The sequence below is a fragment of the Glycine max genome, chromosome 5 (genome assembly GCF_000004515.6).
Source record: "Glycine max cultivar Williams 82 chromosome 5, Glycine_max_v4.0, whole genome shotgun sequence".
In the NCBI taxonomy this organism is placed as follows: Eukaryota; Viridiplantae; Streptophyta; class Magnoliopsida; order Fabales; family Fabaceae; genus Glycine; species Glycine max.
Genome location: NC_038241.2, coordinates 29,537,852 through 29,550,064, shown reverse-complemented (window position 1 = coordinate 29,550,064; position 12,213 = coordinate 29,537,852). Strand labels below are relative to the sequence as shown.

At 31.8% G+C, this 12,213-nt stretch overlaps 1 protein-coding gene across 1 annotated transcript; it reads left to right on the top strand.

The window, feature by feature from the left end:
* The first annotated feature begins 9,422 nt into the window (after nucleotides 1-9,422).
* LOC100788128 (transcription factor bHLH18) lies at nucleotides 9,423-11,894 on the top strand. The gene is made up of 4 exons (XM_006579906.4): nucleotides 9,423-9,699; nucleotides 9,816-10,451; nucleotides 10,827-11,201; nucleotides 11,401-11,894. Exons 1-4 carry the CDS (start codon nucleotides 9,640-9,642, stop codon nucleotides 11,476-11,478), a joined length of 1,149 nt encoding a protein of 382 aa, XP_006579969.1. The 5' UTR covers nucleotides 9,423-9,639; the 3' UTR covers nucleotides 11,479-11,894.
* Nucleotides 11,895-12,213: the final 319 nt, after the last annotated feature.

Below are 12,213 nucleotides of genomic sequence, written 5' to 3'. Positions count from 1 at the left end.
TATTGCATTAGCTTACTATCATGCAGAAATTTAACTTTCCATGTTTCCTTAGCAACATGATGTCTAACTACTATGAAGCAGTATATTTGTGTGCCTCTATGAGAACAAAAAGGTAATATCCCTTGAAAATGGTAATGCAGCAAATGAGTACACATAGAAACAGAAAATGTGTCAAATAGCTGACTCATAAGACATGTCGATTTCTCTAATTGCTATATGTAAAATATTTGCAAATATTGAACTTGTCCCCCTTTTATTTTATTTTGCTCCACTTCTTCTCATAAGTAATAGATTGGGCTAAAGGATTAGGCATCATGCTTCTTTTTACAAAGTTCGGACTGTCCATTAACCCCATTTATCAAAAGTGTTCAAGTAATAAAACACATAATTCCAACTGTATAGCTTCTTGAAGTTAGTGAAGTAGCAAATGTCTGAGAAATTGAAAAACCAATCAGGGGGGAAAAAGCACTAAAAGTAATGGTCATTCATTGTTCTCTCTCTAATTCGAAGTTCAAATACATGAAGCTCTAGCTCCAAAACAATGTGTAAATTATAAGAGAAAGAAAAGAATCAGGACATTAAATCATGTGATTATTTTTCAAACTCTACAAGCTGTTGTAAGGTTACAAGCAATCCTTCAGCAGAGCAAACTTTTACACCATATAAAGCTTTCACACCATAAACCAAAATAGATAACTCAAGCTTTCATAGATAAGTACCATAATGTTTACATCGTTCAAGCTTTCAAATTTAAAGTACCAAAGTACACAACATAAACTAATACCTACTAAATATAAATTAGTCATATCCAACTACACATCCTAATAACAAAATAAAACAAGAAATGAGTCTTCACTTTTCTTCATTTTTATACTAGATCTTTATTAGCAGCCTTCCTTCTAGTGAACCTTGGTGTTGGCATGAAAAGTAAGGGTGCTGTTGGTGGGCCATCCACAACAGGTGCGTCTACTGTTGAAGTGTCTGAAATGTTCTTTTGTTTGGGTCTTCTTATGTTTAGCTTATACCTTGCTACTGGTGGAACATCAACAATAGGTGTAGGGACCTACATGCAAATGCCAAACATGAATAACACTTGCAATATATATAAAAAAATTGGTTAGTTTTAGGAGAACAAAATATTTACCATGAACTCCATGTCACTATCTTGTGACAAATTAGGCTGAGATAAATTAATCTCCACCGGACCTTTTTGAACATGAGCAGCAGCTTCTTCATGTTGGACCTTGCGGCCTCAATAATCTTAAGAGGGATAGGCTTAGAATGCAGAAGAAGCAACAACAATCAATTTAACAATGTTCTTTAAACATGCAAGACACAATTGATTGCAACAAAATAAATAAGATAAGGGAAGAGAAAATGCAAACACAATTTTATACTGGTTCGGCCACTTCCCGTGCCTACGTCCAGTACTCAAGCAACCCACTTGAGATTTCCACTATCTTTGTAAATTTCTTTTACAAAGTCTGAACCACACAGGGACAACCCATCCCTTGTGTTCAGATGCTTTACAATAAGAGACTCACAATCTCTTAACCAATATCATTGAATAAGAAGAATGGAAGAAGAATTCTCTCTTCAAGAGAAGAATATTACAATGAAGATCATGTAAGAATCCTTATAGATTTTGCAAGTGTTTGGTCAAGGATTTCTTTTGAGAGAGCATTTGACAACGAAGTTCTTTTGAAATCTCTTTCATTGTCTTTTGAGAGGATAAGACATTTTTGCCAAGCAAAATTCTCTCAATCTTTTGAGAGGATAAACATTTTGATAAATCAAAACTCTCTCCTCAATTTCGTCCCAAGTCACACATATATATAGGCCTTTGATGGCCATTCAAAATCCAAATGATAAGATGCGACTGTTGGCGATATTCCTTGAAAATCCTCTCTGGTAATCGATTACAGAATTAGTGTAATCGATTACACAGTTGTTTTTCTTGAACAATTGTGACCCTTCATTTAAAATTTGAATTCCCAATGTTCAGAGTCTCTGGTAATCGATTACATATGATGTGTAATCGATTATACACTTTCAAACCATTGGTAATCGATTACATGTATTGGTAATCGATTACATGTGCCTTGAATGACTTGAAACCTTTCATTGTGAGGCAAGGCTTGATCTTGAAGAAATCTTAAATCAAGGCTTTGTTTGTTGAAACAATCTTGTATTAATATTGAAGCAAAATGAGCTTTTTTTGATTCTTCTTTTGACATCATCAAAATCATGTATACATACATTCACATTCTCCCCCTTTTTGATGATGACAAACATGTGATTTCTTCTCGACACCATCAAAGCATGCATGATTTACATTCTCCCCCTTTCTCAAGCAAATTCTTAATTCTTCTTGACATCATCAAAATCTTCATGATTTACACTTTAGCCTCATTCAAAGCTTGCTCATCTTGAGCTAGTAGGTTGTCATCCTGATTTAAAGTTGGTGGTGCAACATATTTCTTTGGCCTAATAGGAACTCCAATATTTTTACAGCTTCTGATGTTATGATTGGTTTGGCCACACCTTCCACATGTAAAGTCAGACAGTTTCCTCTTTGCCCTATGTCCTATGACATTGTCTTCATCTACATCTCTCCTTCTATTTTTCTTAGGCCTTTCTCTTTGAACCTTTTTATGTGGTGGAAAAGGTTGTGCATACTGTGTATGGGCCCAATATTGTGGTCCTTGGACTGGCTGAATAAAAGGTGATATGTCTTATTATAAGCCTCTATGGACAGCCAGTCATGACACAAGTCCTCAAGCTTGCCTCTTTTGTGACTTATTGCTACAATGGCATGTCGGCATGGCATCCCTACATCAAAGTTGTAAAATCAGCACACATGTAGGTTACAAATGAAAAAAAGAAAAAATATACAGAACACAACCTGTTAGTTGCCAAACTCTACAAGTGCATGTCCATTCAGCTAAATTGACCTCAACTTTTTCCCCCCACATGTGGACCTCATATCTCACGCCCATGTTATCACTACACCAAATTGGAGTCCATTGATTAGCAAAATGAATCTCCTTTTCTAGTCTTTTGTATTGAACTGGACATAATGGTCCAGGTTTTCCAGAAAGTTTAACCTTGTGGGCAGCCATGGTTCTCGTGATGTAACATCTAATTTGTTCAAGCATGGTGAGAATAGGCTTGCTCCTATACTGCAAAATCTTGGCATTGAAGACCTCACATGTGTTTCTGCATATGTTGTCCACTTTGGGTATTGTATTGAAATGGGCTTTTTTCCATGCTTCCTTAGGCCATTTATTCAAGTATTCCCAAGCTTGCAAGTTGATTGTCTTCAAATGTGTTCAAACTCAGCAACAGTAGTCGACTTTGCACATTGCCACACAATTCCTTTAAGTTCCTTGCTTTTCTATTGCTTAATAAAATTTTTCCAAAGATGCAAGGCATAAAATCTATGAGGTGCACCAGGCATGACTTCTTGCAAAGCTGGAATAAGTCCCTGAAAAAATAAAGTAGTCCATAACTTATGTCATTAACTGCAATTAAATCCCTAACTTATGATAATAATTGCAAATCATTTCATGTCATACCTTTTGCATGTCTGACATGAAATTCCACCCATTCTGTACATAATCCCCAAGATCTTTATGCAACAAAGTTAAAAAACATTTCCAATTTTCTTTGTTCTCCACGTCTACCACAACATAAGCAATAACAACGATGTGGTTATTAGCATCAACCCCAACAGTAAAGAGCAAGTTTCCTCCAAATGCACTTTTTAGGAAACATCCATCTAGACCTATGAATGGTCTACATCCAGCAACAAACCCCTTTTTACAGCCAACAAGACAAATATATAGCCTTTGAAATTGTGGTGGACCTTCTAGACTTGGCATTATGTTGATCTTAACTGTTGATCCAGGATTGCTCCTCAACAACTCATGTACATAGTCAAATACTTTGGCATATTGTTTCCTCTCACTCGCTTCTACTAGTTGCTTTGCTTCTTTCATGGCTCTCCACATCTTTGTAACTTTAATGTGAACTCCAAACTCTTGCTTTAAATAATCCAAAGCTTCAACACATTTAAGGATTGGCTGGATTCTGAGTTTGGCCTTAAGTTTGTTGACCACCCACTCTCTATTTGTTCTTTTGTTTTTTTATTTCTCTGTAGCATTTATGCTCATGCTTAAATGACTTGATTTGAAAACAGTTTTTGTGTTCATTCTTTGCACAATAGATCTCCCAATTACAACATGCCTTCTTGCATTTTTCTCTAGCCCTTTGTTTTTCATTCTTCTTCCATTTGAACTCCCTGCCCATGAATATGCTATACTCCCTCAAGGCATATTTAAATTCAGCAAGAGTACCAAACTCCATCCCTACTTCCAACTTCATTTCACCAAATCGACTACTTTCATTATATTAAGGATAAACTTTGTGAACATCCTCATCTTCATCATCACTACTAATGGGATTTTTGAGCTCCTTTGAATGATAACCATCTATTTCATATTCAACTTCAACTTCCTTCCTCATACAAGAGAAGTCAGTAAACCACTCATCCTCATCATTGTCATCTTCATCGTCAGGATTACCAACCTTTTCCTCATCGCCACCACCAACATCTCTTTCTTCACCAACGTCCACGTTAATACCTTTCTCTCCACCATTAACATCTACATCAATGGTGACCAAGTACAAATAAATTATATTAATCAATTATAAACATTAAATTCCAAAATTATGCAAACCATGTTGGACCAAGTAGAGATCAATTAAAATGTACCTTCCTCATGGCCAGCAACAGGTACATCATCTAAATCATCCTCATTACTAGCTTCTGGAATTGGATGACATTTCAAGTCCAACATCAGTGGGACTTCTTCTAGAATTGGATCTACTTCATGATGAAAATAAATGTTTATCTCATTCTTATTTTCCAAAGCATCCTTCAGTAAGTATAATATATCTCCATTTGTTGTACAACTCCTTATCAATCAACCAAAAACAATCTCCTATCCTGTTATACTTCTTACATGCTTGCACCAGATCACATAGGATAAATGTGTTCATGTAATCTGCAGATATATCCTCCCAAACGTCAAATTCTCCGCCTATATATTCAACCTTTCCATCACTGGCACGTGGAGTGAATCTTCCTTCATGATGCAATATTAAAGTTATCTTGACATCCATTCTACACAATCAGAAATCACAAACAATACCATATATTAGGAAATAAAAAACCTAACTCAAACATAGGCACATCACACAACAAAATGCAATGTCATGTATAAAAATAGAGCATCATAAATCAAAATAATAAAGGACCATAAAATAGAATAACAATGAATCCATGCTATATCAAAACCTTTCAACATATAAAAGCCCAAAAATACAAGAGAATATAAATCGTTCTTCATCAAACCTTAATCAACACATCACAACTTTTTATATGAATGAAGAGCAAAATGACGAACTGGTTCACCAAAACAGAGACCAAAACGAAAAACAAAAATGCAAAAACGCAAAACAACCACGAAACAAAACCTTTCGCACAACAGGGCGATGAACACGAAAACAAAAATGACAATGTAAATGACTGCAAATGAAAATGATAACATACATTATGTGAACCTGGAGCAACAATGAAAACGAACACACAAAAATTTCAAATGATAACGTACATGACGCAAACCTGAGTGAAGAGCGAAGCACGAAGAGTAGCAATGACCAACGAATGCTGAGAAACGTTCGCTACTGGCAGAGGGAGGGGTTGATGATTAGAACGACAGAGACCACGACTGGAAAATAGAGGGAATACAAAGAGACGTTCTTGGATCACAGTGAAAAAACCCAATGCAATTGTTGTCTAAGGCAGTGAAATCGTTTTGGGGAAAATGGGTTTACTTAATTTTTGAATGGCCCTAAACCCTAACTTATCATAATTTTTCAATTCAGTCCAAAGATTTGTCACATGAGTTTGCTTACATGGACAAAAACTTGCCACATAGACATATGACTAACAGTGGAAATTGGATTTTAGCGGTAGAGACTTATTTGCATAACGGATGCAAAGATAATGACTATTTTTTACATTTCAAAAAGATAGGGACTAATTTACAAAAGGGGTAAAAAATTAGGGACCAAAATGCCTATTTACTCGATAAAAAGAAATGAAAAGAGATGTTTTAATGTTTGTTTAAGGAAATTTGTGAGTTTTTCAATTTTTAGTTTTAAAATGTAAATTTTAAAATAAAATATGTTCAACTATAAAATAAATTTGAACTAAATTTTAATTCAATTTCAAAACACTCTTAGCTCATTTTTTAAAATAAAAATTAGTTTGTAAATAATTCAATTTTATTTTCTCTCCTAAAAGAGTTACAACAATTGTTACAATCATCATGAACCTCTACTGACATCATCTAGAGTGTTCATAATGATATACTTCCTTTGCCTTTGAATATAAGAAAAAAAATATTTTGTATTGAATTTACATATAAATAAATCTTAATTAATTTTAAATTGAGTCTATCTTAAAATATTATTTATTTAATATAGATTTTAATTTCAATGACTCATTCACTCCCAAATAAATGAGTCTAAATGGAAAAAAAAAATAAAAATGATACAACACCAAATGATTCTAAATGCAAAAATAAAAATTTGTGTAATTAATTAGATGTAAGTTTTGGTATTAGAATTTAAATTAAAAAAAAAATCAAACTAAAAAACTATTCTAATTTTAAAAACCTCAAAATTTGCAATAGTATCCAAACATATATATATATATATATATATATATATATATATATATATATATATATATATATATATATATATTTCACTTAAATACTTGTTAAATGCATTAAAAACTTCCTAGTTATTATTATACATCTTTTCGGCCCCGCTCTTAAAATAGGATTTTGTTAATTAGTGTTCTTAAGGCGCAATTTAAATTTATTTTTTTTTCTTTTATTTTTTTTTTCTTTGGCTATGTTCAATAAAATTAGTTGAAAAATTAATTAGAAGCTGATAAATTAACTTATCAAATTATAAGTATTTAATAAAATTAATTATTTAAAGTAATTGAAAAGTGTAAAATGATAAAAAAAATAAAATTATAATTTATTTAAAAATATAACTAAAAAATTAAATAAATATATTAAAAATAAAGATAAAAAAGTATAAAAAAATTAGAAACTAGTATTTTAATACTACTTCAAGTAGTATCTCTAAAAAGGTTAAAAGCTATTAAGGAACTCCTAAAAAAAGTTTATTTATAGATTTCAGCTAATAAAAAAAATTAAAAATTAACTAAAATATATTAAAAACATAATCTTAATTATATATTTTATTGTACAATGGTAGCACAAGTATCGTTTCACTGGATGTAATATATTATAAACGGGGATAAGTGCAGTAGAAGAGACTAAATCTCTTGCAACATCACGCTTCAAAGTTCAAATTCTTCTGCAAAGAGATTCTCATATTTAAAGTTTACTAATATCTTTATTTTTGGTCGGCAAGTTTAATAATATCTTAAAAAAGATTGTTTCCAAATGAAAATACTTATCTAGAATATAAAAATCAAAGACAGGTTGAGATATTTCAAATTTATATTATAAATTTTAGACTGACAAATCGATAATCAAATTATTTTTATTCTTATATATTTCAAAAATATGTACGACATTAATCATAACATATTTTAATGAAATGTTAAATAATTTAGAACTAATATAAATTTCATGAATATAATCTATACGGTAATATTTTTCAATCCAACAATAGATTCTACAATATAACCATCTATTAGTGTAATTTAATATTCTAAGATATCTACTTATTTACCTAACCGTAAAACATGATTAAACTAGGTAAGACAGAACCCGCAACTAATATTATTCTAATCTTAAATATAAGAAAAAACATTTTTTTGAATATAAGAATACTTTAATTAATTTTATCTTATTTAATGTTATTATCCTTAAAATATTTTTTATTTAATTAAGATTTTAATTTTAATGACTTATTTTTATTTTTAATATCAAGTTCTAATAAAAAATAAATTTTAAAAAATAATTAAAATTAATATAATTAAATATGATTAATTAATTTTCTTGTTAGCATAAATAATTTTTTTTAGAAAAGAATGAGTATTATATAATTGGAGCTTTACTTTGTAGCCAGTAAGTTAGGTAATATTTACTTTTGAACTAGATACCTGGCCATGTGTTTGTGTAATATAGCATAATTAATAAAAAAAATCATCTTAAATTTTTTAATTAAACAATCAGATACTAATTAATTGGGGCTTGACTGACTACTTGTCTCAATTATTGAGATGAATACGTTGACATCACATGATTCATATTCCACTTTTCCAGCTACAGGGTGGCACGTATAAGATTATAGATTTCCTTGAGTCTCTTCTATATTTATTATATATTTCACATCACGTACGAATTTTGAATGATATATTTAATAATTGCCCGTGTTCCCATCCAACGCAGAACAAATCGGGAAATTATATTTATAAAATAAACTTATACAATTTGTCTCATAATAAGACAAACAAGAGAAAGTAATAACATAAATGTGACGGAAAAGATTATAAAAACAATATGATTATAAAAAGCACGTTTGATTACAATTTTTTCAAGGCTTTATATTGTCAAAATTTTCCTTCCAATTATCAAAATAACAAAAAATTTATTCTCACGTAGAAAAATCATGACAAAATTATCTTAATTGCAGTGATTTAAATTAAAAAATTGCTAAAAATATGTTAGTTGTGATGGCTTTTCTAAGTATGAACAAAATTTGCAATGTTTTGTAAATTGAAAGACAAATTTTACGATATTGAAAAATTTTAGGAAGAAAAAAGTGTAATTAAACATAAAAATTATTATATATGAAAAGAACAAAAATTTAGGAACAAAATCATTGTATGTGGTCTTGTGTTTGAATCCTTAAATAATATTTTTAGTTATGTAAATGAAAAGAATGTGGTTAAAAAAATCATCTTATTAAACACAGATTATATGTATTTGAATTATAGTAACAAAATTAATTTTGAATGAAATTAATTTTATTTAATTAATTATTGTAAAATTGATTTGGTAGAAGTAGGAGTTATTTTTACTTAACTTTCCAATGATTTCTATGCATCATAATTATTTATACCATGATTTTAAAAAGAATTCAAATATGCAAAACTTAATCAAAATCAAAATTAACTCACCTTTTCATAGTTTATCATGACTTTAGAGGCTCTATCCAAATAAACATATAGTTAATCAACTAAATCATATTTTGAACATGAACAAAATCCTTAAATATTTCATATCTATAATATAATTTAAAACAATTATTACATAAATATAAATATATAAATGATGACATTGGCAGCAACAATTCATATGAGTTAGTAGATTGTCAACACGTGCTTTATTTCTTAATAATAAACAAAACCCTTTGATTATGGCTAGTTGAGGAGGGATTGAAAAGCTAGAGAACTACAGCTATAAAGAGTGAACAAAGTTAACTTCGTTTCCGCACCGAGTGGAAGTGAAGTGGTAGAATAGCCTAGAATAGCGAAAGAAAGTGTTGCTGCTAATTCCATTTCAGTGACCCCTAATTATGATGGAGGAATTGAACAAACCAATGGACGGATCAGCAACCAGCTGGTTATCCGATTTGGTAAGAAAAAAAAAATCATTTTCATTCTTCCATTCTTCAAATGCCCAAATAGATGATCATAATCCATAAATCCTTTAACCCTTTTGTGTTCCTCTTTTGTTTTGTTTTATTTATAGGAAATGGATGATTACAATTTATTTCCAGATGAATGTCCCTTGAACTTGAACTTGTTTGATGACCAAGAGTTTCTCTCACAAGACATTGCTAGTGCCCTTCAAGAACAGACACAGACCTTGCAACAATCTTTGTCTTCAGAGTGCCCTTCAAAAACTGTGAGCAACTCATCCACCGATGAAACCACTTTTGACTTTGAGAGACCAGCCAAGTTGCTGAAAACGACAACAAGCAGTAGTTGTTGTAACTCTGACTCATCCACCATCACCAAAAGCCTTTCACCCAAACTTTCCCCATCGTCATCTTTTTCCTCATTTCAGTCTCAGATTCTCTCCTTTGACAATCCTAACCCAACCTCATCTTCCAACACCACCACCCAGTTTTATGGGTTTGACTGTACCTTAAACCCAACACAGAACGAGATGGTGTCAGTGTCAGTCCCCAACATGAGAAAACCACGGTTCCCAACTCAAACCGCAAAAGGTTCACCGAAAAATCAAAACTTTGAAACAAAAACCTCACATGGTAAGAGGTCTCCAGCTCATGCTCAAGATCACATCATGGCTGAAAGAAAACGAAGAGAGAAACTCAGCCAGAGCTTCATTGCCCTTGCAGCTCTTGTTCCTGGCCTAAAGAAGGTAAATAAGTCAAATATCATCATACTACTACTATTTACTGGGATTCAACCTGGGTCGCTTTGATTCGTGCTTAAAAAAAAAATATCATACTGCTATGCTCGCTCCTAAATCAATTACCCCTAAATCAATTATTATAATGTTAACAAGTGCATAACTTCATTCAAACAAATGTTCATATGTTTAATCCAAGAATTGATTCTAAAAATTGATTGACTTAAAACTAGTTTTTAAGTAGCCTTAACATTGGATTCAATGATTTTAGACTAAACTTTACTATTAACTTAAAAAAAATCTAATTCAATTTAATCCAGACACATTACCACTTGCCTAAAAGACAAATAACTTATCATGTGGAAAATCTGTTAATTCACACAGATGGACAAGGCTTCTGTGTTAGGGGACGCTATCAAATATGTGAAAGAGCTTAAAGAGCGGTTAACAGTGCTTGAAGAGCAGAGCAAAAAATCAAGGGCAGAGTCAGTAGTGGTTCTGAACAAGCCAGACCTCTCTGGCGATGATGATTCTTCTTCATGTGATGAGAGCATTGGTGCTGATAGTGTCAGTGACTCACTGTTTGAAGTGGAATCAAGAGTATCAGGGAAGGAGATGCTGCTCAGGATCCACTGCCAGAAGCAAAAGGGTCTTTTGGTCAAATTACTGGCCGAGATTCAAAGCCATCACTTATTTGTTGCTAATAGCAGTGTATTACCCTTTGGTGATTCTATCCTTGACATTACCATAGTGGCTCAGGTAAAAGGACAATCAATCTCTACCTTAATTTACATTATTTTGATTAGCTTTTGTCCTTTCTCACACCCCCACTACATTTTTAATTGTGTATTTAAGATATGTTTAAGATTTTAGTATATTCTTTTCTCGTTTCAAGGTTGAATCTCTACCTTAAATACAATTAGTTTAAATTGTAATTGAATGCTTATGTGTTTTGCAGATGGGAGAAAGTTACAATTTGACCACTAAGGAACTTGTCAAGAACCTACGCGTGGCTGCATTGAAGATATTGTCATAACATGAACGTGGCTTGAGTATGGAGGATACCCTCATGACATATGATATGGATTGGAACTCTGAATCACATTTAATGCGCCAGCCACCGAGTAAATCACAACCAAAATGGAAGCCTTGTTATTAATGTGTGATTTCCGCTACAACCTGCAGTGTTCCCCAATATGTAGATTCAGCTTGATCCCAAGTGATCTTGTCTTTTTCGTGTTATGTTTTGGTTTCTCAGGCCTTCAGTGTGTGCCTGCTCGAGGGAAAAATAATTGAATAATTTTGTAAAGATGTTAGGAATAATTTCAATCTGACACGGCTTAATTAACATGAGCTTAAATAGAGATTAGAAGCTGGATAATGGTGACATTGACAGTTTTTGATGTACCATTTGTTCTTTTGAACATGTTTGAAGGATGCAAATCTCTCTAATTTCTGGTTATGCTTCCACTTTAATTATAATATTGGCCCCCAGCATTTATGTAAATCACCTACTACTATAATGGGCTAAGCTTCTATTTTTTGGGTGTACTTTATTTTTATTTAACAGATAATATCTCATCAGTATATGTTTTTTAACAGAAGAACTATAGCATTGATGATGCGAATGGCCAACCTTTTTTTTAGTATTGGGTTAAAGATCACCTGTGTTTACTAATTCATAATTAGTTGTTTGGTTTGATGATAGAAATCATGGTAAGTTCATCACAAAAATATCTATTTGTTGTTTCAAAAACTTTTGGTGAGTTTA